At 39.4% G+C, this 26,724-nt stretch overlaps 1 protein-coding gene across 1 annotated transcript in view; it reads right to left on the reverse strand.

Annotated features, from left to right (window-relative positions):
- Positions 1–3,101: 3,101 nt before the first annotated feature.
- Positions 3,102–26,724, reverse strand: part of LOC117807839 (interleukin-13 receptor subunit alpha-1-like) — a 29,381-nt gene continuing 5,758 nt past the window's right edge. The window contains exons 3-10 of the mRNA XM_034677249.1: positions 24,180–24,345; positions 23,976–24,075; positions 16,476–16,639; positions 16,231–16,361; positions 14,812–14,962; positions 11,609–11,708; positions 4,657–4,741; positions 3,102–4,578 (exon numbers count right to left, since the gene is read on the reverse strand). Coding sequence (XP_034533140.1) covers positions 4,483–4,578; positions 4,657–4,741; positions 11,609–11,708; positions 14,812–14,962; positions 16,231–16,361; positions 16,476–16,639; positions 23,976–24,075; positions 24,180–24,345 — 993 coding nt within the window. The 3' untranslated portion in view covers positions 3,102–4,482. The remainder of the gene's footprint in view (positions 4,579–4,656; positions 4,742–11,608; positions 11,709–14,811; positions 14,963–16,230; positions 16,362–16,475; positions 16,640–23,975; positions 24,076–24,179; positions 24,346–26,724) is intronic.

Consider the following 26,724-nt stretch of genomic DNA (forward strand, 5'->3'; position numbering starts at 1 on the left):
ATAATGTTTAAAACCTAGAAAAGGTGCCCTCTGGATGCCCCTCAAATGTATAACACACAAAAAGTGCCCTCTGGATGCCCCTGAATTGTATAAAAAGTTGAAACAAGCCCTCTCGATGCCCCACCTTTATGGAAAATGCAAAAAAGTGCCCTCTAGATGCGCCTAAAATGTATAAAAACTAGAAAAAGTGCCCTCTCTGGAGTTATGTTATGTTAATTATATGTATATAATCAATAAGATATAAATAAATAAATAGTTTTGTGTTTTCCTTTTTCATATTTCAATTTTCACCACAATAGGTCACATAAATATTCACCAGATAGCAGAGAATGAAGTGTTAGATGCTCAGAATGTTCTGGGGGAGGACCCATTGCTCTTATCAGTTTCACATGCATCTTCAACAGAGATGTGACAGATACAACACTCACAGCCCTGAAGTCTGACCTGCTCCCCTTCAGACTGAGACAAGGCAACCATGTCTTATTTAATCATGACGACACAAACAGCTGAGACTGAGAACTTCAACCCACAATCATACAAAAAGACCTTTTCTTTCTTTATTCTCTATAAAAACAGTAAGAACCAACACAAAGGAGTGCTAATAAACCCAACTAAAGAGCAAAAAGAAAGCTTCCTTTAGTTTGAGGAAGGAAGAGAGTGTGATAAATGATGATATGGCATTGTGGATCAGGATGTTACAGCATGAGAAAGAAGGCGTCTTCTGACTGACAGCCAAGTTTAATCTACTCTCAGAACTCTGCAAACTCTATTGTTGTGTTTTCAGAGAAATGTGAGTGAAGGTTGAAACCTGAAACTAAATTAAGATCTTAAAGAGAACAATCAGATCAACTCTGGAGACCAAGTTTGTAAGGACTTTTTACAGACTGAAGAGCAGACATGGACAAAGCCTCCATGGTTTTGTGAACTCCACTGTTAGGGCATTGATTACAGCATTTTGTTGCCATCCTTGAACATATTGGATGGACAGTCGTTTGTTCCTCTCTGCAACCCTGAGTTATATTGTACATGAAACTGACAACTTACACCATGAATCATCAGAAAATGTTAACTGAGTTAGGAAATAGACTGAGAAGTAGCTTCCTTTTCTGATCCCTTTCTGTACAAACTTCTTTCTGAAAACTGCAGAGTCGCCCCCTGCTGGCCTTTGCTAAAAGCGCAGGTTTGCAACGTTGCATTAAAATGTATACTCTGTACTGAATTAGCAGTACTGGACTTTGATATGTGAAGTTATCTGTTAATAGTTTTTGTTAAACTTGTAGTCCTAACCGTAATGATCAGTCTCCATCAGTGTCGTACGTTGAAAATGTTCCATTTTGTTTCAAACTCCATCAAAGTAGTGATCTCAACTACCTGTATGAGATTTGTTGTGTAAAGTTGCTCTCATTTCATAAGCTAGGTTGGCAAAACTTGAAATTATGGGTTTGAGGCTCAGCTAAATTATTAGAGTCTGCTTCAGACAAAGAAGGGGGTCTCCAACTCAAATCTACAGAGGTCTTCCACACTTTCAATTCCACACATGTGGCTCCATGTCTCCTGTCCTGTGTGGATTTGATCGCCCTATAGGTGAGTATTTTGTTTGAGTATTGTATTGAAACTCTAGCTTTACAGTTGGTCAGTTGATGGTGAGTTGATTACCAGTTAATGTAACTTTAATTTGTTTAGTTAGTTTAATAAGGCATGGTCATTACCAATAGTTAGCCGCCTTGAACATTAGCTAGCTACCTTGCAGGAGTGAAAACGGTGCAGTAAGGTGCAGTAACATTTAGGGATATTTTCTGAACAAACAATAATAAGTTGGCACAACTTTCACTTCTTAGTATGTAGAACTCAAAATATTAATTCCACTACATATGAATGGTAAGTGATCTCAACAAAAACTCATCAGTTGGCTCAAATGTAAGATTTCTAGTTAGCCTCAAAACTCAGAAATCTAGTGTAGACAGCTGCCTTGAAATTTTGAGTTTTCACAACTTTTTCGTTTTAACAGTGAAGAGCACAATCTACCGGAAACAGGCATCCCTGTTATCATACATCAGACAACCAAGTACTGTTCTCTGCTAACAGGTATCTGCATGACCAATAACAATTTATTTAGTTATTTTAATTATTTTAATTGTATTTATTTAATTACATTTTTGTATTTATTTATTCACTTCTTTATTTTGCTATTTATTTCTACATGTATTAATTTGTATACACTTCTCCACATCGGTTAAATTGAAATATAATCTGTACTATTGCTACTAGGTTCTGAGAGGAGCTGATAGAGATATTGAGACTTTTAAACGTAAACTAAATAATATTTATTCAGTCTGGCTTTTATGTAGAGTTTAATAATTGTAGTACTTACTTTATACTGTTATATTGATTTAAATGTTGCTTTATTTTTTTAATAATTTTAACTGTCCATCTTATTTTACTTTTTGATTTATGTATTCATTCGTTTATTTATTTATTTTTATGTATCTACTCAGTTTTATTGACATTTTTAGCCTTAATTTTAATTTCAACTCTTGACTATTTATATTCTTAATAATTTGACGCTTTAACTTTTTTTGATTCCACATATCTTATTTTGGTCTGTGTGCATTAGCCTCTATTTTCAAATCTATTTTTGTTTATTAATATGTCTTTATGCCATTATTTAATTTCTGCTTCTTGTTTTCAAGCTGTGAAGCACTTTGGCTTGCATTTGATTTGTCTGATTTGCATGACATTATTGTTGTTGTTGTTGTTGTTGTGTGTCACTCTGTCTGTGTGCTGTCTTGGTTTTGTGTTGTTCACGTTTAACAAAATGTCAATAACCATATCTGTGGGGAAAAAAAGGGATCTGCATGCAAGTGAAAGTAACAACCTGTTCTAGATCAACGTTTTTACGACTTTACGATTTTTTGTTGGACTTTGTGTTGCCAGCGCCAATCAAACAAATCTGCATCGTGATGATGTCATTTCGGCAAAATTAAGATGACAGGTAAATCAGAGGAGAAGCTGTTTCTTTTATCTCGCTGACGTGAGCACAATGGTCGCCTCTTCTGAAGTAGCTGATTCTTGAACGGACTTAACGCGACACAGAAAAGGAACTCTAGAGCTGAAAGTGGTTTATCCCAAACTGCTGGGTACATCGTAAATACAGTAAAACTTGACAGTGTTCAGAGGTATGTATGGCTGTCAAACAAAAGCCAACAAGTGTGGAAACTGCTTCTGGATTATCTTCACATATGGAACCAGAAACCAGCTCCATGTCTTATACACAATCTGAAAGGAAAAAAGTGAAGTTGTGAAGTTCTGTCCCGCGATTAGACATTCAAAGTTTCACCATGTCCACACTTCCTCTTATAATCAGACATTTCAAGTCTCTTTCTCTCAACTGGACTGGAGTATTCACAGCAGGAACGCGAGGGCAATGACTCTGTGCTTGTGTACTTGTCCTCATTACATCCACCCCTTTTCTAACAGTGTTTGTATCCATGCCAACGACACAAAACAAGCTGATTCCCGCTTCTGGGGGTGAACTCTTGTGTCATCTTCCTCTTCAGTCTTAAGGGACAACATATGAAAGAAGTAAATTCTTTCCGCCTCTTTGGTCACGGCTTCCTCTCTATTGTCCAGTTGCCTTGAGTTTATTTCCTTGAAAGACTATGTCGAGTCACAATTCTCCTTTTTACTCCCACGTGGTCTTGTAGATGTTTTACAGCAGATATCAGGGGGATGCACCCACTCCCTCTCAGATCCCAAAGAACACAGCTGTTCTGCAGGGCCATTTACGGTCTTGAAATCTATCAAACAATCCTTCCTCACTTGCCATCATGAGAGCACACAGAGCAAACTTGAGGATATCAGCTCAGAGCATGCAGATTGTTCTGTATTTCTGGCTCTGTAGCTGGGCAGCCTTTTAAATTATGCTCCAGGGATTCAGTGCAACTCATGTCACTGGAAACCCCAGCAGCCGCACGTATATCAGCACAATGTCAAAAAGCAGCCCTTGTTTCTGCTGAGCTTTGATAGCAGGGTAAAGATGCAGCTTTTAGTCTACGACATCAAAGAGGCAGATATTGTACTTTTCACTTCCCTGCAATGATTTTACAGCTTTGGAACATATTTACATTTTTTGCATTCTTCACATGTTAAGAGCTTTATGCCCAGTAATAAATTAGGCTACCCAACAGTATATACAAGTATATCTCAGATAAACAATCGATTAGTAACTCACTATATACAAATAGTTTAAAATAAGCTCCACTTGAATCAAGTTTTATACGTAGCAGAGTTTTTCCACAGAGTTCTGTTTGTATCTGATATGTCCTCCATCACTGCCCTTCTGACCACACCTGCCAGACTCTGAGCACCTGTCATGAAGCTTCCAGCCTGAAGAGGTCAGTGAAACAAAGTTTATCCGCCTTGTGTCCAAAGTTAGTATTCCTCATGACGTCTCCCGCAGTGAAGGTCCAGCTGCACTCGGAGTCACACGTTCTGCTGGAGTGTGCCGGTTTCAGTCACTGGGGAGACTGTGGGGACTTCAAACGGTTCTGGTACCGGCTCGTACACGCTCCCCGTGGTCTGAAAAGCAGAGCGTCATAGTGAGTGAGTGTTAATGCAGAGGGAGCTGGAGAGTGTTTACGTGGTTGTTTCATGTACCTTCTGTTCTTTGTTTCCGTTCATCATGAAGTCCTTGATTAATCCAGATGGATCTGGGATGTTTGGGCAGATTATGGCACTGTGTCTACAAACAAACAAACAGACGACAACAAAGAAGTCAATGACAGAAAGAAACAACCTGCAGAAAGTGTGCTCCAGAGTTCACCTGAAAGAGATGCTGTATTCATAAAACTGCTTCTTGTTACTGATGAATAGTCCATAACCTTGGCATCATCCTCGACCCCACTCTCTCCTTCAAACCACACATCAGAAACATCACCAAAACATCCTTCTTCCACCTCAGATCTTCTCTCTCCTCCTCTTCTGTAGAAACCCTCATCCCCACCTTCATAACCTCCAGGCTCAACTACTGCAACAGCATCCTTTACAGCCTTCCCTCCACTGACCTCCAAAAACTCCAATATATCCAGAACTCAGCTGCCCAGTTACTCCCCCCACTCCTGCTCCAGAGCTCACATCACACCCACCCTTCAGCACCTCCACTGGTTCCCCATACAGCACCGAATCCACTTCAAGATCCTGTTCAGGCTCTCAATAACCTCGCCCCCTCATACCTGACCAACCTCCTCAAATGTCCCTCCCCTTCTCGCCACCTCAGATGCCAATCTCCTGTCCCCCATCACTAGTCCAACCTTGGGGGACAGTCTTCACCATGGCTGCCCCAACTCTCTGGAACTCTCTCCCTCCACACATCCTCAACTCTGACTCACTTTAAACATTTAAAAACCACCTCAGGACCTTCCTGTTCAAAAAAGAATACAACCCATAACCTCTACTCCCGCCCCACCTCTGTCTTTGTTCTGTTTTATTTATTTGTTTTATTTCTATTCTTATTTTTACTTTCTGTAAATTGACTTTGAGTACCATGAAAAGCGCTCTACAAATCCAATCAATTATTATTATTATTGATGACTGTAATCCAGCTCAACAGAGTACAGGTAAGTGTGTGTTCACATTTTGGAAAGCACTCCCAGAGACAGAATTTGAAGTTCAAGCAAAACCCTTTTATTTTAAATTGTAAACTGCTGTTACGGTAGTCTCTTTGTGGCCGTGAAAGGAACAAAACCTTTTAAGAGAAGAACAAAAATGGCATCTATCTAAACCAGCTGCCTTATTCTGGCTGTTCTGGGACTTCACTATCGTAGCACAGGTGTATCTACAACACAAGAAAACAAAGATGACACAGCTGTAAAAACAAAGAAGCGTGGCTGTTCTCAGTGCTGGGTTTTGTTAATGGATTCAAAAAGAGGTTCAGGTTCCAGCGAAAACAAATAATCCCACTTTAAATCAGTTATGGTTCCTTTGAGCGCTCCAATGTTACCTGGATAACGGTGGCAACTCTAGAGCCAATTCATGCCAACAAGCGCTGACCTACAGAGATGCGTGCATTTATCAGATCCAAAACCCATGCACCCCGGCTGCTGATAACCTCGAGCCGATCGCTGGCCCTCATGGCAGGGACGTCTCATTTGAATGTCACAGTTCTTCCTGTGATTGGCAGGATTAATCCATGATGATGTCCAGTATTAGTCTGAACTGAAATTAGTCTTTTTTTTTATTTTTTATAATCTCACTTTGAAATATCCTACACTATTGCATTTATGATACATTTCAAGTGTCTTTTATTTTGAAATGACACATCAGATCGAGCTGTGATTGGCAGGATAACACCATTAGGTTGTATACTATTAGTCTGAACTGAAATTAGTCAGTGGAAACTTGTACTTTTAAAATAATCTCACTTTGAAAATATCAAAAATCATCCCTAATATGCAACATTTCCAATGACTTTTATTTCTTAATTCCAAATCAGGTGTAGCTGTAATTGGCAGCATCACATTTAGAGGTTTCCTCTTTTCAGTCTGTATCAAAACACATCAGTGGAAACTGAGATCTATTGTAATGCCAAATATATAATTACCAGGCACATTTTTATATTTCAGACGGCTTTTATTTTGAAAATCCACCTTCGATTGTTCTGATGTCGAGTCAGACACAATTTCGTGTTGTCACCTTTCGGTGATATTTGACACTTGTCTAGAGATTCGGGTTGTTGTGTTGTAATATCATTTTCAAATGAACCACAACCATTATAATTTTCTACTCTTTCAAATTGCTTTTAGTTAGAAAAAATAAAATCTGTGTTTCCATGCTATTAATGTAATGTCTGTTCTAACACAGAATAAAGTGGAGGCTGGCTTGACTGCAGTGGTGACCACGGGTAACAGGGAATCAGGGTTTGATTCCAAAGAGGGAGCCTGAGAAACGGCTACCACATCCAGGGAAGGCAGCAGGAACCCAGATTACCCACTCCTGACTCGGGGAGGTAGTGACAAAAAAATAACAATACAGGACTCTATCTATCTATCTATCTATCTATCTATCTATCTATCTATCTATCTATCTATCTATCTATCTATCTATCTATCTATCTATCTATCTATCTATCTGAGTGGAAACAGGGCTTCAAACAAGGCGAAATCAATCTGTTTTTATTTCCTTGAAATAAATCTGGAAAAAGTGGGATTGTGACAGATGAAGAGACAGGGTGACTGGAGCAAAGGAGCACAAAGGTAGAACAACGTATCCAACAACGAGGTGGAGTTCTGTGGTCGCAAATGCAGCAGAGACATAATCGACTCTTGAACAACCATGGGTAAGAATGTTTCAGAGTGTAATGTCCTAAAATAGTGACACAAAAATATCATCTGAGCCATTCTCAGAACAAACAGTTCTGAGAACCCTTTTTAAAGAGGAACTATCCACAAGGGACTTTTTCTGTCTGCTGACATGAACCTTAAAGTGACATTAGTTGGCCAGTTAGTGGTACTTAATTGGCTCGTGTGTTAAACCAATCAACAGACTCACTTATGGAACAACCACAGTGCACTTAAGTCACTCAAAGTCTGAAGCAGGAGCTACAAAGGTTCCTCCAAACGGGGTTCTAGGAACTAAAATAGTTCATAGTTCCTGGATCAGTAAAAAAAAGACGGTTTCTAAGAGAAGTCTTTGGCACACTTAGAAACTTCTTTAACTGCAGAGACGGCCACACCTACGTTCTCTGATAAGGTGGGGCTAAGGTGTTGTTCAAGTTTGGTCTGTTCCCTCGGTTGATGTGACAACTGTCAGATTATGAAACACTAATTTCAAAGGTGGAGAAGTTAGATAATCTGGGTGTTTTTAAAAGTAAAATGAAGATTTACCCTTTTAATCTAGCTTTTAATTTGGAGTGATTTATTTTTAGCCCTGGACTGCATTATTATAATCATTGCTGTAACATTTATTTATTTGTTTATTTATTTATCTATCTATTTATTTATTTGTTTATTCATTGTATTTATCTGATCTTTTTAACTCTAACTAATTTTTAACTTCCTTTCTACTCTTACTTATTTTATTAATTTCACTGTATTTATTTTACTTTTAAGTATTTTATTTATAACCATGCCTTTCATAATTAGATCATTTCTGTTGTTTCTGTCTCTGTTACTTTGTGAGGCACTTCGGGCCGCTTGTTTATTTGTATGAAAGGTTTTATATAAATATATGTGAGTTGAGTTGTTGCTTTCTTCACCCTCTGGAAGCTTTATTGGATTTAAGAAATGTAAGCGAGGCTCAAAGAAGCATTTTGCTTCCGCTACGCCTGTTCACTGTCACTGTCACTACTCCGTACGCGACTTTTGGCTTTGTTTTAAATGTCTGCCCTGTAAAATGATTGAACCATGCTACTGCTACACTACTACTCTGGAGCTCGATACAGAGGAGGTCAGGTGTGCAGAGATCAGGACAGAGAGGTTACTAACTGAGGAAATGTTGAAACCAAAGTCAGCTGCTCTTACATCATCGACTTACAGTATGACTGTCCTTTATGAATATTGCTACGTTCTGTCTCCTCTTCTGCAGTGTGTACTCATCTGTGTGTGTGTAAGTGAATCCGTTGTTGATGTAGGTGTGGCCTCTGATTGGCCGGATGGAACAGGATTGCTGCTTCCTGACTGGATGAAGATGAACATCTCTAGTTTAAGACCTCAGGTGTTGTAGCCTGCTCTGAAGCTTCTCCTGCCACTTCCAACAGAGCAGCATCAGACTGAATCTTTGATCTGTGTGAATGGTGTAGGCCTGCTTTTGTTAGATTGTGATTATTTGAATGTCAGCTTTTAAATAGCTTGTAAAATAATCTCTGTAAATACTGAGCACTGAGCAGCAGCAGAGTAGGAGTGAGTAGCCTTTTTTTTTGTCCTTCTTTTTCCTCCTGTTTTTGTGTTTGGAGTTCAGGTCAGGTATCTTTCATCAAAACAGCAAGCTCTCTGGGTGTTTTTAAAACTAAACTAAAGCCTTATACCTTTTTAATCTGGCTTTTAACTTGGAGTTATTTCCTTTTAGCCCTGGACTGCATTGTTTTGCATTCTTTTATTACTTTTATGGCCACTGTTTTAGCATCAATTTTATTTATTTCATTTTTATTCTAACTTATTCTATCTTCCTCTTTTCTGGTATTTCATTGATTTTATTTCATTGATTGTATTTCATCGATTGACTGTATTTTACTTGATTTTATTTAATGGTATGATTGAACTGAATTGACTGATTTTATTTAAATTGATTTTATTTAATTGATTGACTGTAGTTTACTTGATTTTATTTTATTGTATAAATTAATTTAATTGATTGAATTTAATTACATTTATTTTTTAATTGATTGACTGTATTTTACTTCATTTTATTTGATGTATGACTTAATTGATTGATTTTATTGAATTGATTGATTTTATTGAATTGATTGATTTTATTGAATTGATTTTATTGAATTGATTTTATTGAATTGATTGACTGTATTTTACTTGATTTTATTTTATTGTATGATTTAATTTAATTTAATTGATTGATTTTTGTTTTTGTTTCTAAACTATCTCACATCACATTCCTCTATCTTGTTTTAGTCTTGTATCATTTTATCTGTTGTTTTCTGTCTCTGCTCTCATGCTTGAATGTATGAAAGGTGATATATAAATAAAAATGAGTTGAGTTGAGAATTTGTTTAAATGATTGTTCAATATTAGGGAAGATTAGAGTTTATGTAGACATCTTTTTTTATTGTCTTGGCATTTTGCTTCTGTCCAAAGTTAATTCAATTTGCAGCTTTACTTGAATGTGAATTTGAGCTATTTTGCTGGTTTTCTTGGGAATGGGGAAGAGTAGGGCTCACAGAATGTTGTGTCTATGTTTCCTGGGGGGTCGTGAGATGTCTTCCGAAATGTTTTTTTTGTTTTTAAGTAATCTGAAGTGAAGAAAAGTCTTCGGAGATCTACTTCATGGGACTGGTGCTTAGGAGAAGAGTGAGAAGCTCACAAAATGGAAATTACAAACCAGTTGAACCAAACGCTCTGATGGCAGTTCGGTGTAACTCCACCCACAGCACAACTCTCTTCACGAGAAACTGCCTCCTTGGCCTTCGTCACTCGTCTAGCCAGATGCTTTATATTGCTTAAACGGAAATCCCCCACACCTGCTTCCCATATGTTGTGGATAAAGGACATTCTTCACCTTGTGAAGCTGGAGCTATTATTATTATTATTATTAGTTTTCTGCCTTTTTTTGTCGCCAGATGACTCTGGATGTTTGGGTCAGTTAGCAGTTTGTTACCAGAAGGATCAGTAGAAGCTGGTTAATTCATAACAGCACAGGAAACACTGACACATGGATAATGTTAGCGCAGCTACATGAAGTATGAAGAATCATTCAATCACTTGGAGGAACAGTGGGGGTCGTGAGTCTTTGGCACAGACAGTATATCTGGGGGTCACGGGCTGAAAAGTTTGAGAGCCCCTGCTCTCGGCACGGGACATAATACAGGAGGTGCTAGATGAAGGAAAACACAATATGTAATAACTTTGCTTAAAAAGAAAACTTTGGTAAAAGCCGACTCAGCAGGTTTTAAGGACTTCTACAGACCGGTTGGTGAATGAGAGCTAAAAATCTGAGCCTGTCGGTGGTGAGATCGAGCTCCTGAAGTGGAAATATATGATCACATTTAACACAGCTGACCTCTTAGCCTCTGATTGAACTAGTCCACGTTCACCCTCTCGTAACTTAGAGCCTTGAATATGTAGAGATAAGGCCTCGTGTTAAAATAATAGAGCTCATCTTTTCACCTGAATTAAAGGTGTGTTAGTGTGAGCATAGATTTGTCGTGTCATAACCAGTTTGGCAGTGAATCCTGTATCAAGTATGTGATTAATAAGAATGCACTCGAGGCGTCCAATGAACATTCTGATGGTGACTTCTTTTGTGCAGCAGTTCAACTTTTTCAGTGAGAACAGTGAAATGATGCTTTTTATGCTTTTTAACTGGTTTAAGTTAAATGTAGATTAACTCAAAAGTAGTGTTTCATCTTTGTGTGTTTTCGATCAAGTCTTCAAAAAGTTCATAACCTGTAAATAAATTATTCAATCAATCTCCAATGACATGTTATTATTGACTCTAACATAGCACTCCCATCCACCTGTGCTTGAGCAACAGGTGAGCCCTTCATCCTCCCCCTCCACATGTTCTCACAGTGGCAGAGTTCAAAGCAGGTCCTGCGTGCTTCATGAGCCTCCAATGACTTGTCAGTTTCGGAGTTCGTTTCATTGTGTCACCATAATGGCATGATGTCTTCATGTTGAAGGTGTACTCGTGAATTTCTTTATAAGTATTACTTTCATACGCAGCCTTTGCTTCCTCCCACGACCAAAACGGTCCAATCAATTCAGGTGTTGCAACAATCTTGCATTGCTGGTTTCACAAGTGCTGTGCCTTCACAACACCGACTCTAGTTTGGTTAAAAGCCACTGAATGCGTACAAGTATCACATGCACTAACTCTAATCACTCTGTGGCGTGTTGGTGTGAGTTATATTTAAAAGGAAACATGATCTTTTTTGAAAGCTTACCTCCTGAAACAATAGCAGGACAGGAGGACGCAGATGGACAGAAGGATCGGGATGATGATGGCGACCACAGTGTGAGTCCCATCCGGAGCCTTGTTGGTACCTGTGATGACAAAAACGCATTTTAGTCAGATCTTAAACAGTTTCAGGCTTCACGCTTGCTTCAGATGTCGGATACCAACAATGAAAAACAAACAGATCAGCTGCAGAGTGGACTCTCCTCTGTCTCAGGTATTTTGGCTCCCTCCTGTGGGTAAAGGTATATATCCCATTACTTTTCAAAGCAAGTTGTTTTTTTTCTGACATGTGTCACTTATTGGGAATATTTAATGTCAAAAATTAAAAGAGATGCTGCTTCTTCAGTTTAACCCTTAGCAGCAGGTCCATTCATCAAAAAAGACAGAACAGAAATTGTCAGTCTTGTAGCTGCTGGTCTTGTTTGTGTGTGTCGGTCCTGAGAAGTCATCAGCACCAGTTTCAGTCTGTTTCATAACCAGTTTATAAATTCATCCTAGGAGTTTAGAAGCACACGTGTCCATATAAATTCACATTAAAACTAATGATCAAATTAGGGACGTACATTTCAAGTATTTTCTGTGATCGATCTTTGGAATTGTTAACGATCAATTATTGATTAATCATAAAAAAAACGTAGACATTTTATATGTCAAAAACAACCCATAGGAAAAGAAATTTAGAGAGGAGATCTCAAAAGTGTTTCATTTCTGTCTCCTAGACAACAATGAGATCTGTTTGAAAGCAAAATGAGACTCTAGCTTATGTCTCCTGTTTCTCGAAAAAAGTTTTAAAAAGTCTCAGCTTAGTCTCCCTTTCAGTTCTAAAGGAGATCTGGTCAAAATCTGAAATGATTCTCAGGTATTTCTCAAGTGTTGTGACTCCTTTTGAGCTCAGGTGGAGAAATCAGGGAGCTCTCTCAATTATCTCAATCTAACCTCATCCATTTGTTTTTGTCAGACTCAGTTTTTGTGTCTTAAGTTGAGCTCAGATGGAGCAAAGAAAGAGCCTGAGCTCATCTTTTCATGAATATTTATAGTGCCCTGCAAAATTAACATTTCAATGTAATTGTCCACAAACTTACAATTCTCATTAAAACATTTGAACCACTTCAAGATCAGATATTTAGATGTGAAATGATCTCTTCTTTGACTTTACATTATGGTCCTTCCTTTACAAGTCTGTTTGGAACAAAACAACTTCACAAAGATTTAGTGGATTTGAGAGAAATTGCAAAAGATAGAGATTTCATCCCAGGTATGACAGACCATTTATTTAAAGTATGGGCCTCAAAAGGGCTGACCAGATTTAGCCAGATTATTACAATTAAGGGGTGGACTCTTTTGGGCGCTGGTGGCCTAGCGATCTAAGCGCCCCACATACAGAGGCTACAGTCCTCGTTGCAGGGTCGCCGGTTGGATTCCCGGTCGGTCGACCATTTCCTGCATGTCTTCCCCCGCTCACTACTCCCCACATTTCCTGTCTCTCTTCAGCTGTCCTCTCAAATAAAGGCAAAAAGGCCAAAAATATATTTAAAAAAAGAGAAGAAAATTAGCCATTAATGAGATCTCTCATTTAAGTCTCAATCTCAATTTTGTCTCCGGGGACTTAGAAGAGAAAGCCTTGAGCAGTAAAATTTTCCTCTTGGAATGCCACTTTTTTTTTTTTCCCTGAATCAAATTTTCCTTCACGACAAAATGTACATAACTGACAGTATTGAATAGCTACCGATCATATTGAGGTGTCAGTCAGGAGCGCAGCTGGGTCATAATCAGTCTGACCGTGACGGCAGAGAAAACCTGTCACTCAGCTGCAGCCCCCAGCTGAGCGTCTCTGCTGTGAGCAACACCTTCAGTCAGCTGATTCACATGAAACATGCTTTAAACTTAAAACACCTCCCTGATAGCTGAACCAAATATGAGACCACATGATGTTTGTTCCACGTGATAGAAAATCTAAACAACAAAATGTGTTAGAGTAGTCTAAGTTCTTGTAACGCCGTAACTTGTTTAAGTATCTCTTCAGAACTGTTAAACTTTAACAGCGTTAACTAGAAACTTAATTTAATTATACTTGAGGGCTGTGAGGAAGAAAGAGCACGGGACAACTTCTGCTGTGTGTTGTGATGCCTTTAATGACCCTTCATCAACGTGGGACAACAGCACATCGAACTCATGTGACACCTTCACTTCAACTCAAAACCATATCACTCTGAGCAACCTTAAAGAGGCAGTGCAATATATGAAATAGAAGTTTTTTGAACTTCATTAAAGAACTCAATGATAGAAATAAATTTAGAATTAAATAAGGACTATTTGGTAATAAATTAGACCAAAATAAATCTCATCTTACATTCTTAATCAATGAATCGAAACTTGATTAATTGTTAACATCCCTAGATGAAATAAAACATCTCAAAAATAGACTCTGTTCAATGATGATTGATGGCCGTGTTTCCACCAAAGAGTGTTTTTTTGTGTAAAATAAATGTTTGCAATGAATTCAGAATCCCAAATAACCCCTACATGACCCCTCACAAGCTGCTGAAGGCAGAATTTAACATTTACAATTTTTCACCAATAAGGTTTCAGGCACCCAAACTTTAAACAGCTGTCATGGATTTTCTACAGGAGTTGAGTTTAAATCTTTTAATATGTTATTAGAGGCCTTTATGAACACATTGTTGAAGATTTTTTTTTGTAAGGAATTTATTCCCAGATTGGCCAAATATGGGCTTAAATTCCCTGACTATTTGCTGATATTTCTCTGGTGAAAGCAGCATGAACAAGATAGCTTTTTAACGTGGCTGTCGAACGAAGCGGTTTGATTAAATATAACTCCCAGATTCTGGAGGCGGGAGTGAACATCAGCAGACAGGGACCCAATGCTCTGTGAGATCAACTTCCAGCTAGTCCAGAGGAGAGACCACACTCAGTAAACAGTCAGAATGGAGCGTTTGTGTCACTTTACAATTGAATTGTGTGCAAATGAATGTGTTCTCTAAAAATATGAGAACGTTTTTACTACACTTAAATAAAGGAATTATTGTAGTTTGTTTTCTAGAGACTTTAAAAGCATGAGCTGCCTTTTTTAATTTGAATAAAAACAAGTCAAACTGAATGACTTCAGGCTGTCTGAGTGTGTTTATCAGCACTCAGTGAGATATCAGTGAGTAGAGCTGAGACAGTTACCGTGAGATAAGATTTCACTGAATTCGCTGGATACATCCCTGCAGTGCCGACTGGTCCTGACTCTGGATTTGAACTCATAAAGGCAGCTTTGATCGTAGGCCATCTCTATGGAGTTGGGTTGTTCTCTGGTGATCGTGTAGTTACGGCACACCTGAAAAGTAGGAAGCACATAAAAAACTTTGCCAGGTAGAGAGGGATGCTACAACTGATAAAGCTGTAGTTGCTTAACATTGAAAGTTTGGTTATATATACAGAGACATGTGTGGGGTTCTTGGCAGTAGCGCCTGCTCACATGTGACTTAGAGAAGCAGTTTTTTCTCACAGCACGTGATTAAATCAGGTTAAATCAGGTGGTATGTTTACATTCAGGCACAAGTTTGACCCTTTAGATTACAGCACAAAAACACCGACTCACGAACACCAAGGCAACAGACTCATGAAGTAACAACAATATTATCAGCGCCTTTAGGGAGGCATCGAGACAGATTTCCACTGACTTTGGTGATAAAACTACAAAGAAATAACCCCTGTGAACACAGACTGAAAGAATGTTCTGATATTGTCATACCCAGATAAATGAACACAAGAGGGACAGAGTCTCCAACACAGCACATAGACCCTACTGCTTCCAAATGTGGGGACGGTCACACAGCTGTTTCATTTGCTGCTGTAGGAGTTTCAAGAGCTGTGGCGGGTTAGGGCCAAATTCCACTGGATCCGTGTCTAGTCCGTCTCCGATCCGTCAAGGCACCGGATCTGATAGGTTTCTATTCTAGTCAATGTGTTAACTTCTACTGGATCCACTCCGTTGCGTTCCGGCTGCGTCTCTGATCCGGCAGGTCGGAACGCAACAGATCAGATACACAAGACTTCTATTTTTGCCGGATGCCAGAGCACGACGCATCAACTCAACAGAACAGATGGAGCGAGACAGGAAGTCAGGCACCAAAACAAAATGAAAACATCCGGTTAATTTTCAGAATAAAACACTCTCCAGATCGTATTTCACTTAACTACAACAACAAACCGTCATGATGAGCGGAGCCAGGCCTGGAGTCAACAGGTCAGAGGTTTTCAGAGGACCAGAAAGACAACATGGAAGAGGAGAGGAGAAGGAGAATCCTTGATTCAGTAATCAACACGGGAAAACCTCGGTCACATGACTCCAGCTGTCCGGCGGTCCTGCTCTGTGCCCGGTTCTGAAAACGCTACCGGTGGGTTTCGATGGACGAGAGAGCAAGGAGCCGAACCGCAGGGGATCGGAGATGGACCGGACACGGATCTGGTGGAAGTCCCGTGTTGACCATCATAGTGCTATCAGCATTCATACTGTAGTGCTGTTAACTTCCCTGTATCAAACGCAGTGCATACTTCAAAGTGGAAGTGAAATGTAGGGAAACTATCTATTTGATGACTTACTTCGGCTTTACTGCACTGTTTGTGGCAGATATTGGTAATCCAATCACAACCTTCCCCAATTTCTGGAGGGTCCCAGCTCAGTGTGAGTTTGTTTCCCTCTTCTATGACTCTCAGCTTCGGTGGAGGGACCTCTGAGGAAGCAAAATTCAGTCTAAATACAACAAACAGTAACTACTTCCAAAAGCACTTCAACAGCAGATGTTTTATTCCTACTTCCACGCCAGAGGAGAAGAGGTTTTACTAACCAAGTTTAGATTTGAAGGTGCTCATGCCAGCTTCAGTCTCCACAAAGATGCAGAGTTCCCCCTCCTTGATATCAGCTTTCAATCGACAACCGGTCCGGGTCCCACTGCTGTAGAACTCATTGCACTTTGAACGGTTCAATCGTTCCTCAAAACGTCCACAGATCCTGTGAAGACAGGAGAGTCAGGTGAGGAGAGAAACAGGGAGTGTGCAGGGCAACAGCTGATTCATTCAAAAGTATTTCACCTCAACAAGACTCAGGCTGAATCTCAGTGTCCTCCCTAAACCCTGAGACCTTCTTGACTTAGTTGATGTCACCTGGAAAGTGATTGAGGGCAGGAGGCCGTAAAGGCTCAAACTGAAGAACTGGGAATGGGACAGCAGTTTTCTACTTCTCTCGTAACATGCATGATGTCATGTAGCTCACTTTAGCAGCATTAGGAATTTTTATTGCACATTTTTACTTTCCTCAAATTCAAGGCACTTAAGGGACGGACTGGCTGATCACCATGTGATCCTAGAAACCTTACTGGGATTAGTTGCATAAAAAAGCTTCTGCTGACTTCTTCGTTTGTTCCCTTTTTTGATGGTCTTGATATCCAAGATTTTGATGTGCAGCTTTTGTTTAGCCGGGGATCTGTTGTAATCAGAGTATACGCTCTTTAAACATGAACACAATCAAGTCTGTGGGCTTTGGGCGGGATGGCCAGTGGGTCTCCTTTCTTTTCTCTCAGTTAATGTACATTTGAAAGAGATTTGTTGCCACAGATGTGTGATTTGTGACTATTGAAAAAATGAAAAGCAAACATTTACACTACCAGTCAAAAGTTTGGACACACCTTCTCATTCAAAGGTTTGTATTTATTTTAATTATTTTCAACATTGTAGGTTAATACTGAAGACATCAAAACTATGAAATAATCTAGTTTTACCATAATCTGTATTACAACAGTAGCTCATGTTCATTAGAAACCATTCCAGGAGACCACTTCATGAAGCAGACTGAGAGAATACCAAGAGTGTGCAAAGCTGTCATGAAGGAAAAAGGGGGCTACTTTACAGAATCTAAAATATAAAACAGATTCTGCTTTGTTTAACACTTTTTTGTTCTTTCAATAATTCCATATATGTTCTTTCATAGTTTTGATGTCTTCAGTATTAATCTACAGTGTTTACAATCATTACAATAAAAACAAACCCTTGAATGAGAAGGTGTTTCCAAACTTTTGACTGGTAGTTCCCCAGAAAAGGTTCCCCTTTTCCTTGAGATTTGCAAGACTAAGGAGCTGGTGGTGAACTACCGGAGGAACAGGAGGCCCCAAGCCTCAGTCCTCATCCAGGGAGAGGAAGTGGAGAGGGTGGACTCATACAAGTACCTTGGGGTCCAAATAAACAATAAACTGGACTGGTCCACCAACACTGAAGCCTTCTACAGGAAGGGACAGAGCAGACTGTTCTTCCTGAGGAGACTCAGGTCATTCAGTGTCTGCAGCAAGCTTCTGGAGACATTCTACCAGTCTGTGGTGGCCAGTGCTCTCTTCTTTGCTGTGGCGTGCTGGGGTGGATCAAGGCATTAAGATGGGTGAGGCCAGCAAGCTCAACAAGCTGGTAAAGAAGGCCCGCTCTGTGGTTGGACTAGAACTAGACAGTCTGGAGTCAGTGGCTGAGAGGAGGTCTCCTTTGTGCCCACCGCCATCAGACTGTTGAACAGTAACGGAGGCCACAGACTGCACCACGATGACCACTGACATCCCCCCCCCCTCCATGAACAGATCCATACCATCCCTGCTCTGTCTGTCACACTCCATCATCTCATCCCGAACTCTCTCTCTTGACTGCTGCTGGCATTATAATGCATAATACATGATATTATATAATTATCTTTGCCATATTATATTATGTTATATTACATTATTATTGTTTACTACAACTCATGGTCATATCACATACCCATATTTATTTTTATTTATTGCTTAATCTGTCATTATCAACCATAATCACACCATGTCAGCCTGTCACTACTGAATCATTTTTAATACTGCCTGTAATTACTGCTATTTAATCTAAATTACATTTGTAACATTGCATATGTCTAAATTGTATTTTATCTTTATTTATCTATTTTTATTTTATTTTATTTTATTTTATTTACTTATTGAAACTTCTTCTTGATTGTACTTATGTCTGGGTTGCTGTAACAACTGAATTTCCCCCCCAGGGGATCAATAAAGTAATATCCTATCTTATCTTATTTACTGCCACACAGCAACTGGTCCAGCTCCTCTGGAGGTGATGCAGGGGGAAGACTGACTCAAACCCTTCCCTTAAAGGCTCAAATAGTCTGGACACTCCTCCATTTAGGGTGCAGTACACCGCCAACCTGAGGTACTCCTCAAGGTTGTAGATTGGGACTGGGTGCAGGGTCTCCCTCGTCTGTGATCGGTCCTGTTCCAGCCTCTTCTTCTGGCGGAGTATGTCCTGCAGAGGCGTTTTTCGACCGCAGGAACTTTACCCCTGAACTACGTGCATTTCGACCGGTGGACCCAGGGTTTAAATTTAGTTCAGGGGTAGTTAATCTCCCCCCTAAAAAGCCCCTGCTAGGGGGGTCGTACTTTACAAAGGTCCTGGGACTTTCTGGGGGCGGGGCCTGCAATGCTGAACGTGTCTGATTGATAGATTAACCGCAGTGTTTTTATTCCACCCACCGTCCACAATAACATCACACACATCTGTGATTCACTTGATTTCTCTTTCTTTCATGAGTTTTTATTTGTTCTCTCTTGTTTGTATGTGTGTGTACACATGTAAACCCACTGTGAATGCCTCTCTCCTGGTGTTAGGGTTTTAAAAGTGCTGAATGGACTGAAAGGAATGTTGCCCAGGTCATGGGAGCTTATAGACATCTCATGCTGTAGCATCCGTGCTGTATTCAAATTTACAGGCAAACATTTTTTGTACCTTCCTGCTTCTTTAGCAGGAAGGTACATATCCTTCTATACTCGTGGGCTTCCCCTGGGAATCCTGTGTCTGCAAAAGTCTGCAAACATGCCCACTTGTGGAAAGGGGGCCAAAGGGCTCAAAAAGTCTGAGAGAGATCCCTCATGCACTTGAAGATCTGACAGTGGGACAGCCCTGAGACCTCACGGACTGAGCAGGAACAAACCTTAAAGTCAGTGAGTGTGTGTGTGGACGTTGAGTTTTGGCCGAACACTGAAGTACTTTCATTTGCCTCTCCATCCTGTGAACCTGCTGGGATGCTGCAGTCCCATCAGTCACCACTAGATGCCCACAGAGGCCACACATTATCTGATGCTCATAGATGCACAATCCTTTCACATGTTGGTACTTTTAAAACTTCCTCTTCTCTGAAGACATCTCTGTGATTCATCTCGAGGTGAAGGCAAAGATCAGGGTTTTAAAAGGTCTCAGCTGAGGGGCGGGGAGGGATAAGTTCTTGCTCTGCTGTTCTTGTATCAGGCCTTTGGAAATAACTGTTATTATATAAAAAGCTGAATGTTCATACGGACGATTTGTGGAGATCTCGTCTTCCTTAATAGACATGTTGAAACAGAACATTTAAAGCACTTAAATGTAGAGTTTGGTATTTGTAGTTAATCAAATGCAACTCATGGCAACTCTGCTGAAGACAGGATCTTAATTCTTTTTACACCAAGTGCAGTATGTTTTTGAGCGTCAAGATATTTATAGTTTATTGATATATTTGATTCATTTATGGTGTTTTATTATACACATATCCAATATTCTATTTTCTTGAATGTATTTTGTGTTTTGAGTATCTTGTGTGTTTTTTTTTTCTTCAGGAAGTCCCATTGAGATTTAAAACCTCCTTTTCAAGAGAGACCTGTCCGAGGTAACCGCCTCAGAGAGTTACAAACATAAAAGAACTACAAAAACATCACAACACAGGCAAAAGCACCACGTTCTTTATGATCATCTTAGATTTACTCAGTGATTTCAATGTGACTAATTTGACCTATTTTTAAAGATTGTTTCATATCCAAAGTGTGTTATAGAGAAATGTTGTTTTTCCTAGATTCAGTGAAGAGCAACACATTAGAGGATGGTAACTGGTACCCAGTAGAGCTGAGGGGTTTACTACGACAGATCTCCTGACAAAGGAGATCTGTCATACGAAGCTGGTTATCAACATAATGAGTCAATCTGGAGTTACCCTGAGGGCGTTCACATGAACGAGGCTGAGAAGGCAACTATGGGACACCGTTTGTTAAGTTGTGCACACTGACAATAACAGCAACATTTCTCCACTCTTAACTCCAAAACGTCATCAAAATGTAGAGTGAATTTTTAAAAGTCACTTTTTTTAAAATCACATTCAGAGCAATATTTGTGATCTTCACATTTAATTTTGTTGTGAAAAATATATTTAAGTTACAATCACTGTTCAATCGAAATGCTAAATATAAATATAAATGTTAAATATAAATGTTAAATGTCAAATATACATGTTAAATATAAATATAAATGTTACATGTTAAATATAAATGCTAAATATAAATGTTAAATGTTAAATGCAGCAGTGTGAATTTGCATATTAGCTACATATTTAGGATCGCAGAGTAACATTTAACATTTAGATTTTAAAATCAGCATTTAGATTTAACATTTGGATTTATATTTAGCATTTGGATTTCACAGTGATTATAACTTAAATATATTTTTCACAACAAAATTAAATTTAAAGATCACAAATATTTCTCTAAATGTGATAAAAAATGGACTTTTAAAAATTAACTCAACATTTTGATGACATTTGTGCTGCTAAATGTGGAGAATTGTAGCTGTAATTTTCAGTGTGCACAACTTTACAAACGGTGCCCAATAGGCAACATGTGACCCATCACAGACACGGACAGTCTGCCGTCAGCACGTCAACCTATGTTTCAAACTTAGAGCTCTGATATTAGAAAGCTGTGAAGTTAAACACATAATCCAGACTAACATCAACACTACTGAGTTTGAAACATGAAGAAAGAACTGAGAGACAAAAAGAGAGGGAATGATCTAATGACGTCTTATTTCTCATCATTTAGTGCAGATAGATCTGACTATAATAACTCTGTTTATTCTCTGACAGTGATCTCTCTCTATGATTCATTCTTGTGTCGTGTGTGACAGTTTTAGACGTGATGTTTCAGCTGCAGCCCTGACGGTATCAAACTGAGCGCTGTGGTTAAAGGACTAATACAAATGGGAACGTGATTCAAAGAGATAAGCACGCACAGTTTTAAAAATATAATGCAGAACAACAACTTCCCCCTGACTAACCTGTTTTAGACTCTCTTTATGTATGATGTGAGGAAAGATATTAACTGTCAACAATATTTTAGATATGAAATCATACAGGTAGACAAAGTGTCCTGACGATCTCTCCCCTCACGAGCTGATTGGTCAGTGGGCGGAGTTTTCTCCAAACTGATCTCTGATCCTGAACGTAACCTGCCCCGGAGCAGGTTAGGAGTTCAGCATGAGGAGTGGACCCCCAAATTAGTACTGAAAATCCGGAGTTAACCCTGAAGTTACCTCGATAACCGCAAATCCGGCTTGGTAGTGAACCCCTCTGGTGTAGGGTACAGAGATAGGATGGAAGTTTCCCAGTATCACCTTATAAATAAATATAGTGTCGTTGTCTGCAAGTTGCTAACGATATCCAACACACCAAATCATAAAGAATGCAGAGGTGAGTGAGGGATATTGTGTTGGTAATATAACAAAGAGATGCATGATACACTGAATCAAGTGTTTGTAAAGAGGATGAGGATGCATGCATAAACACTACCAGTCAAAAGTTTGGACACACCTTCTCATTCAATGGTTTTTATTTATTTGAATTACTTTCAACATTGTAGATTAATACTGAAGACATCAAAACTATGAAATAATCTGGTTTTGCCATAATCTGGATTACAACAGTAGTCAAATAGAGGTATCCATTGTGTACTAACCCTACCTCTGAACAACACAACTGATGGTCTCAAACACATTAAGAAGGCAAGTCATTCTACAAATGAACTCTTGACAAGGCTCATGTTCATTAGAAACCATTCAAGGAGACCACTTCATGAAGCAGACTGAGAGAATACCAAGAGTGTGCAAAGCTGTCATGAAGGAAAAAGGGGGCTACTTTACAGAATCTAAAATATCAAACAGATTCTGCTTTGTTTAACATTTTTTTGTTCATTCAATAATTCCATATATGTTCTTTCATAGTTTTGATGTCTTTGGTATTAATCTACAGTGTTTACAGTAATTAAAATAAATGCAAACCCTTGAATGAGAAGGTGTTTCCAAACTTTTGACTGGTAGTGTGTTTACCATCATAATCAGTCCCAGACAGAAATGTAGCCTCCACACGTTTTTTCGTGGCGCTGAAAATGAAGAAGGATTTAATTCTAAAATAAACGCCAATCAAAGCTTTTTAACTAGATTATGGGTAATGTGTGCATTAAATTGAGCTTTTGAGAAGACCATAGACTTTGTTATTTGAGCATTTAAACGAGTGTTAAACTCAGCAGAGCTGTACGGACTGAAACGCTGTCTGAAGCTGCTGCTTTCGTTATGGATGCAGGGCGTGCCTCAAGGTTCTATATTAGGACCACTGTTGTTCACAATTTATGTGAATAATCTATACAATAGTTTGTCTAATGCTGTGTCCCATTTATAGGCTGATGACACAGTAATTTATTGTTCATCTTCTTCAGTTTTAAAATCCCTTGAGTTCTTGCAATCAGCCTTTGATACTGTTCAGTCACGCTTGACTCAGCTCAAGTTAGTGCTGAATGCAGATAAATCAAAGACCATGCTATTTTCAAATGGCAAACAGCTTCCATCTCACCTTCCCAGGTTGTCTACTGCTCCTGGGGTTGAAATTGAAATGGTCACGTCTTATAAATACTTTGGCATTCTGCTTGATGAGAACCTGTCTCCTTTAAACTACACATTGATAAACTTGTTTCAAAGTCAAAGCTGAAATTGGGCCTCTTTTTTTAGAAATAAATCATGTTTTTCATTGAGAGTCAGAAAACATTTGATCACCACGACTTTTTTACCCCTGTTGGACTATGGAGACCTGGTTTTTTAAAACCTGATCCGTTTTTAAAGAAATTAAATACTGTATATCATTGTGCTTCGCAGATTTGTTTCTATTACATTCTCCCATCCAAGTTTATCTCAAACTACTGTCCTATTTGCTGCAATTAAAAATACAAAGAGAGAGAGAGACACACGTACACACACACACACACACACACGCACAGCGTTTTCACTTCCTCAATGCTTAACATTACATTACATTGTTTGTTCCTGCTAGTCACTGTTCACAATGTTCACTTGTCTTGTCTTGTCTTGTCTTTCACTTTGTTTTCTACAGTATGTGCGGTATTGTCATGTCTCTCAACCGTCTTGTTTCGTTATGCAACACTTCAATAAAAGACAAAAAAAGAAAGTGCTGCTGTAATTCTCACCTGTAGGAGAGATTCAGTTTTAGAGATGGGTCTACAGGAACCCAGGAACAGTTCAGCTCATCGCGTTGGATGACACATTTGAAGTTCTCCACCACGTGAGCTGTACAGCAAAAACAGCAGAGTCACAAATGATCATGGAGCAAGAAGCAAAGAAGACGTCTGTGCGGTGGACTGATGTTATCTATGCTGTCTGCTCAGTCTTACCTCGTGGTTTTTGGTTTTTGAATGTTATCTCGGCATGTGCGCTGTCATTGGAGCTGTTACAGGATTGGGTGACGTCAGTCCAAACTTCATACGTCCAAGTATAAGATTTCGTCTCTTCTGAGAGACATGCCTCTGTGAAATTTCTTATAGACGTTCCTGTCGGACTCTGAAGAGAAACAACAACAAGGGCTTTTACTACGATGCTGACACATACTGAAACACAAGGCTGAAGGTCTAGAGTTACTAATAGTTCCCATAGAGGGGTTTTGGTTTGTTAATGTATAATAAACAAAAGGAAGCTTCAGATTTAGGTTCAGATATGAAACTTTTACGTTGCTTTAGTCACAACCTGCAGGTGGAAAAGCACATCTGTGTTGTGTCTGCAACAGTGCCAGAACAAACCGCACAAAGGGGCCTACTGGCATCCTCTGTGAGTAATACATTTACTCATGAGAAGTACCTCATAAGACCTCATTTCATAAACAAACTATCCCTCGATGCATCATGAAGAAGGGCCTGGTTTGAAGCCTCCTCATTGTTTGTGCATTCCATGGAGGTCAGGCGGTAGATTATCTGTCCTCTTTGTCTAGCTGTCTGTACAACCTCGTTCAAATGATTTATGTGAGAGCCTTTTTTGTTTAAGTACCGACAAAGCCTCATGCAGGATTTGTGATCTTGTTCGAGCCCCCTTTTTCAAGTGTCCCAACCTGGATTAAGAAAACTCTCCAAACTAATGGGAACGTATCGGTCCCTGTCATCCCGAGAATCGATTCTTTTCATGAGGACTTTTCATAAGAGAGTTCCATCCATAAAGATGCCGTACTGTTCAGAGAGTAAAAGAGGAACTTTATTAGCAGTATTAGAGGACATGAATACAGCTGCCTTGTCATCAGAGTGGCATCGTATGCAGGCTGTGTTTTAGGGGATTTTTAAAGAAGGGAGGGGGAATAGTGATTCTTCAACAACTGACCATAAACATGTTTTTACCAAGCAGCAACCTCCTAGAAGAGCTAAAAACTGCAGTTCCTCAAGTGTCCACTCGAGGCTGGCTCCGAAAGTACCGGAAACCACATACACACCAATTCAAAAAAGCAGAAATAAATATGTTTACAGCCTGGTACAAAAGACGAGGGTAGTCTGGATAGCTCATTTCTCCATCAGCACACACTGTACAGGGGGTGAGTTTTTTCATAACGGTCAATTTCAAAAGTATTGAGATTTCGATTTTTCCATTATGAGAGGCACAGCTGACTTGATTGACAGACGGGAACACTGTAGCTGTTGGCTAGGAGGCTAAAGGCCTACCTCTTTACCTCACACTAATAACAATTCATTTTATTTGTAGGCGCCTTTCTGGACACCCATGGTCATCTTACAACATAGCAATAATAAGAACAACACTCAACAGTATATAAATACATATATTAGAATAAAGATGCAATATAAGAAAAATGAAAGGGGGGAGGGGAAGTCATTCCAGTCCCAAGGTGACGGATTAGAGTGTGTATGCTTGCCGGAAAAGGGGAGTTTTGAGGCAGGATTTGAAGGTGGTGGGAGAGGTGGAATTTTGTGTGTCCAGGGGGAGAGAGTTCCAGTCCTGTTACCTTCTGACACAGTGATCATCTTAAAGTCCTGTTACCTTCTGACACAGTGATCATCTTAAAGTCCTGTTACCTTCTGACACAGTGATCATCTTAAAGTCCTGTTACCTTCTGACACAGTGATCATCTTAAAGTCCTGTTACCTTCTGACACAGTGATCATCTTAAAGTCTTGTTGTGGTCAACATGGATCACTGATCTGTGTCTGTTTGTAGTTTACATCCATAATCGATGAGTATTTCTGATCTAAACGATCTTTAAACGGTCGGGAGTCCAAATATGGTGCTTTATTTTGAAATTGATGGATGTTGTATGCGATCCTTGTGCCTGACTTCCTGTCCAGGTTGATCTTTTCTGTGCAGATTGACGCGTGCTGGGCACTGGCTCCGTCGAAAATAGACTTGAAGCGTATCTCTGGTGGAGCGGCGAGGGGGCACACTTCCTTAGACGGAGCTGAGACGCGGCGCAGCGCTCCCTGTGTACACATGAGCATTGACTAGAATGGAAACGCATTGGCAAATTTGGTAAATTGGGCGTGAGCTAAAAACAAGATATGAGTGTAGAAATGCTGAGTATAATCATGACTTTGTATTAAAAACACATTATTTTTTTCGCAACTCAGTGGAGCAACTGGAATCTGAAATTGATTTATAAAAGTGCAAACTAACCCTTTAGATCTTAGTTTAACAACTGCACCAAATACAACCAAGGGTCATGCTCTGTTTGCAAGCTCATATTAAATTTTTTTATGAACCACACCCTGAGAGGCAGACTGACAGAATGGAATAAAGGACTGCTTGACCTTAGTTTGGATGCTTTAAAAACTTCCTTCCAGATTAAGTTATCATGACCAAGATGAGAGGATGTTGCATCCTGGAAATATTAGATGATCATACGGTTGCTAAAGCAGCACTGTACGGGGTTCTTACAGAGGATGATGCTGGA

This window comes from Notolabrus celidotus, chromosome 23, assembly GCF_009762535.1.
Source record: "Notolabrus celidotus isolate fNotCel1 chromosome 23, fNotCel1.pri, whole genome shotgun sequence".
Classification (NCBI taxonomy): domain Eukaryota; kingdom Metazoa; phylum Chordata; class Actinopteri; order Labriformes; family Labridae; genus Notolabrus; species Notolabrus celidotus.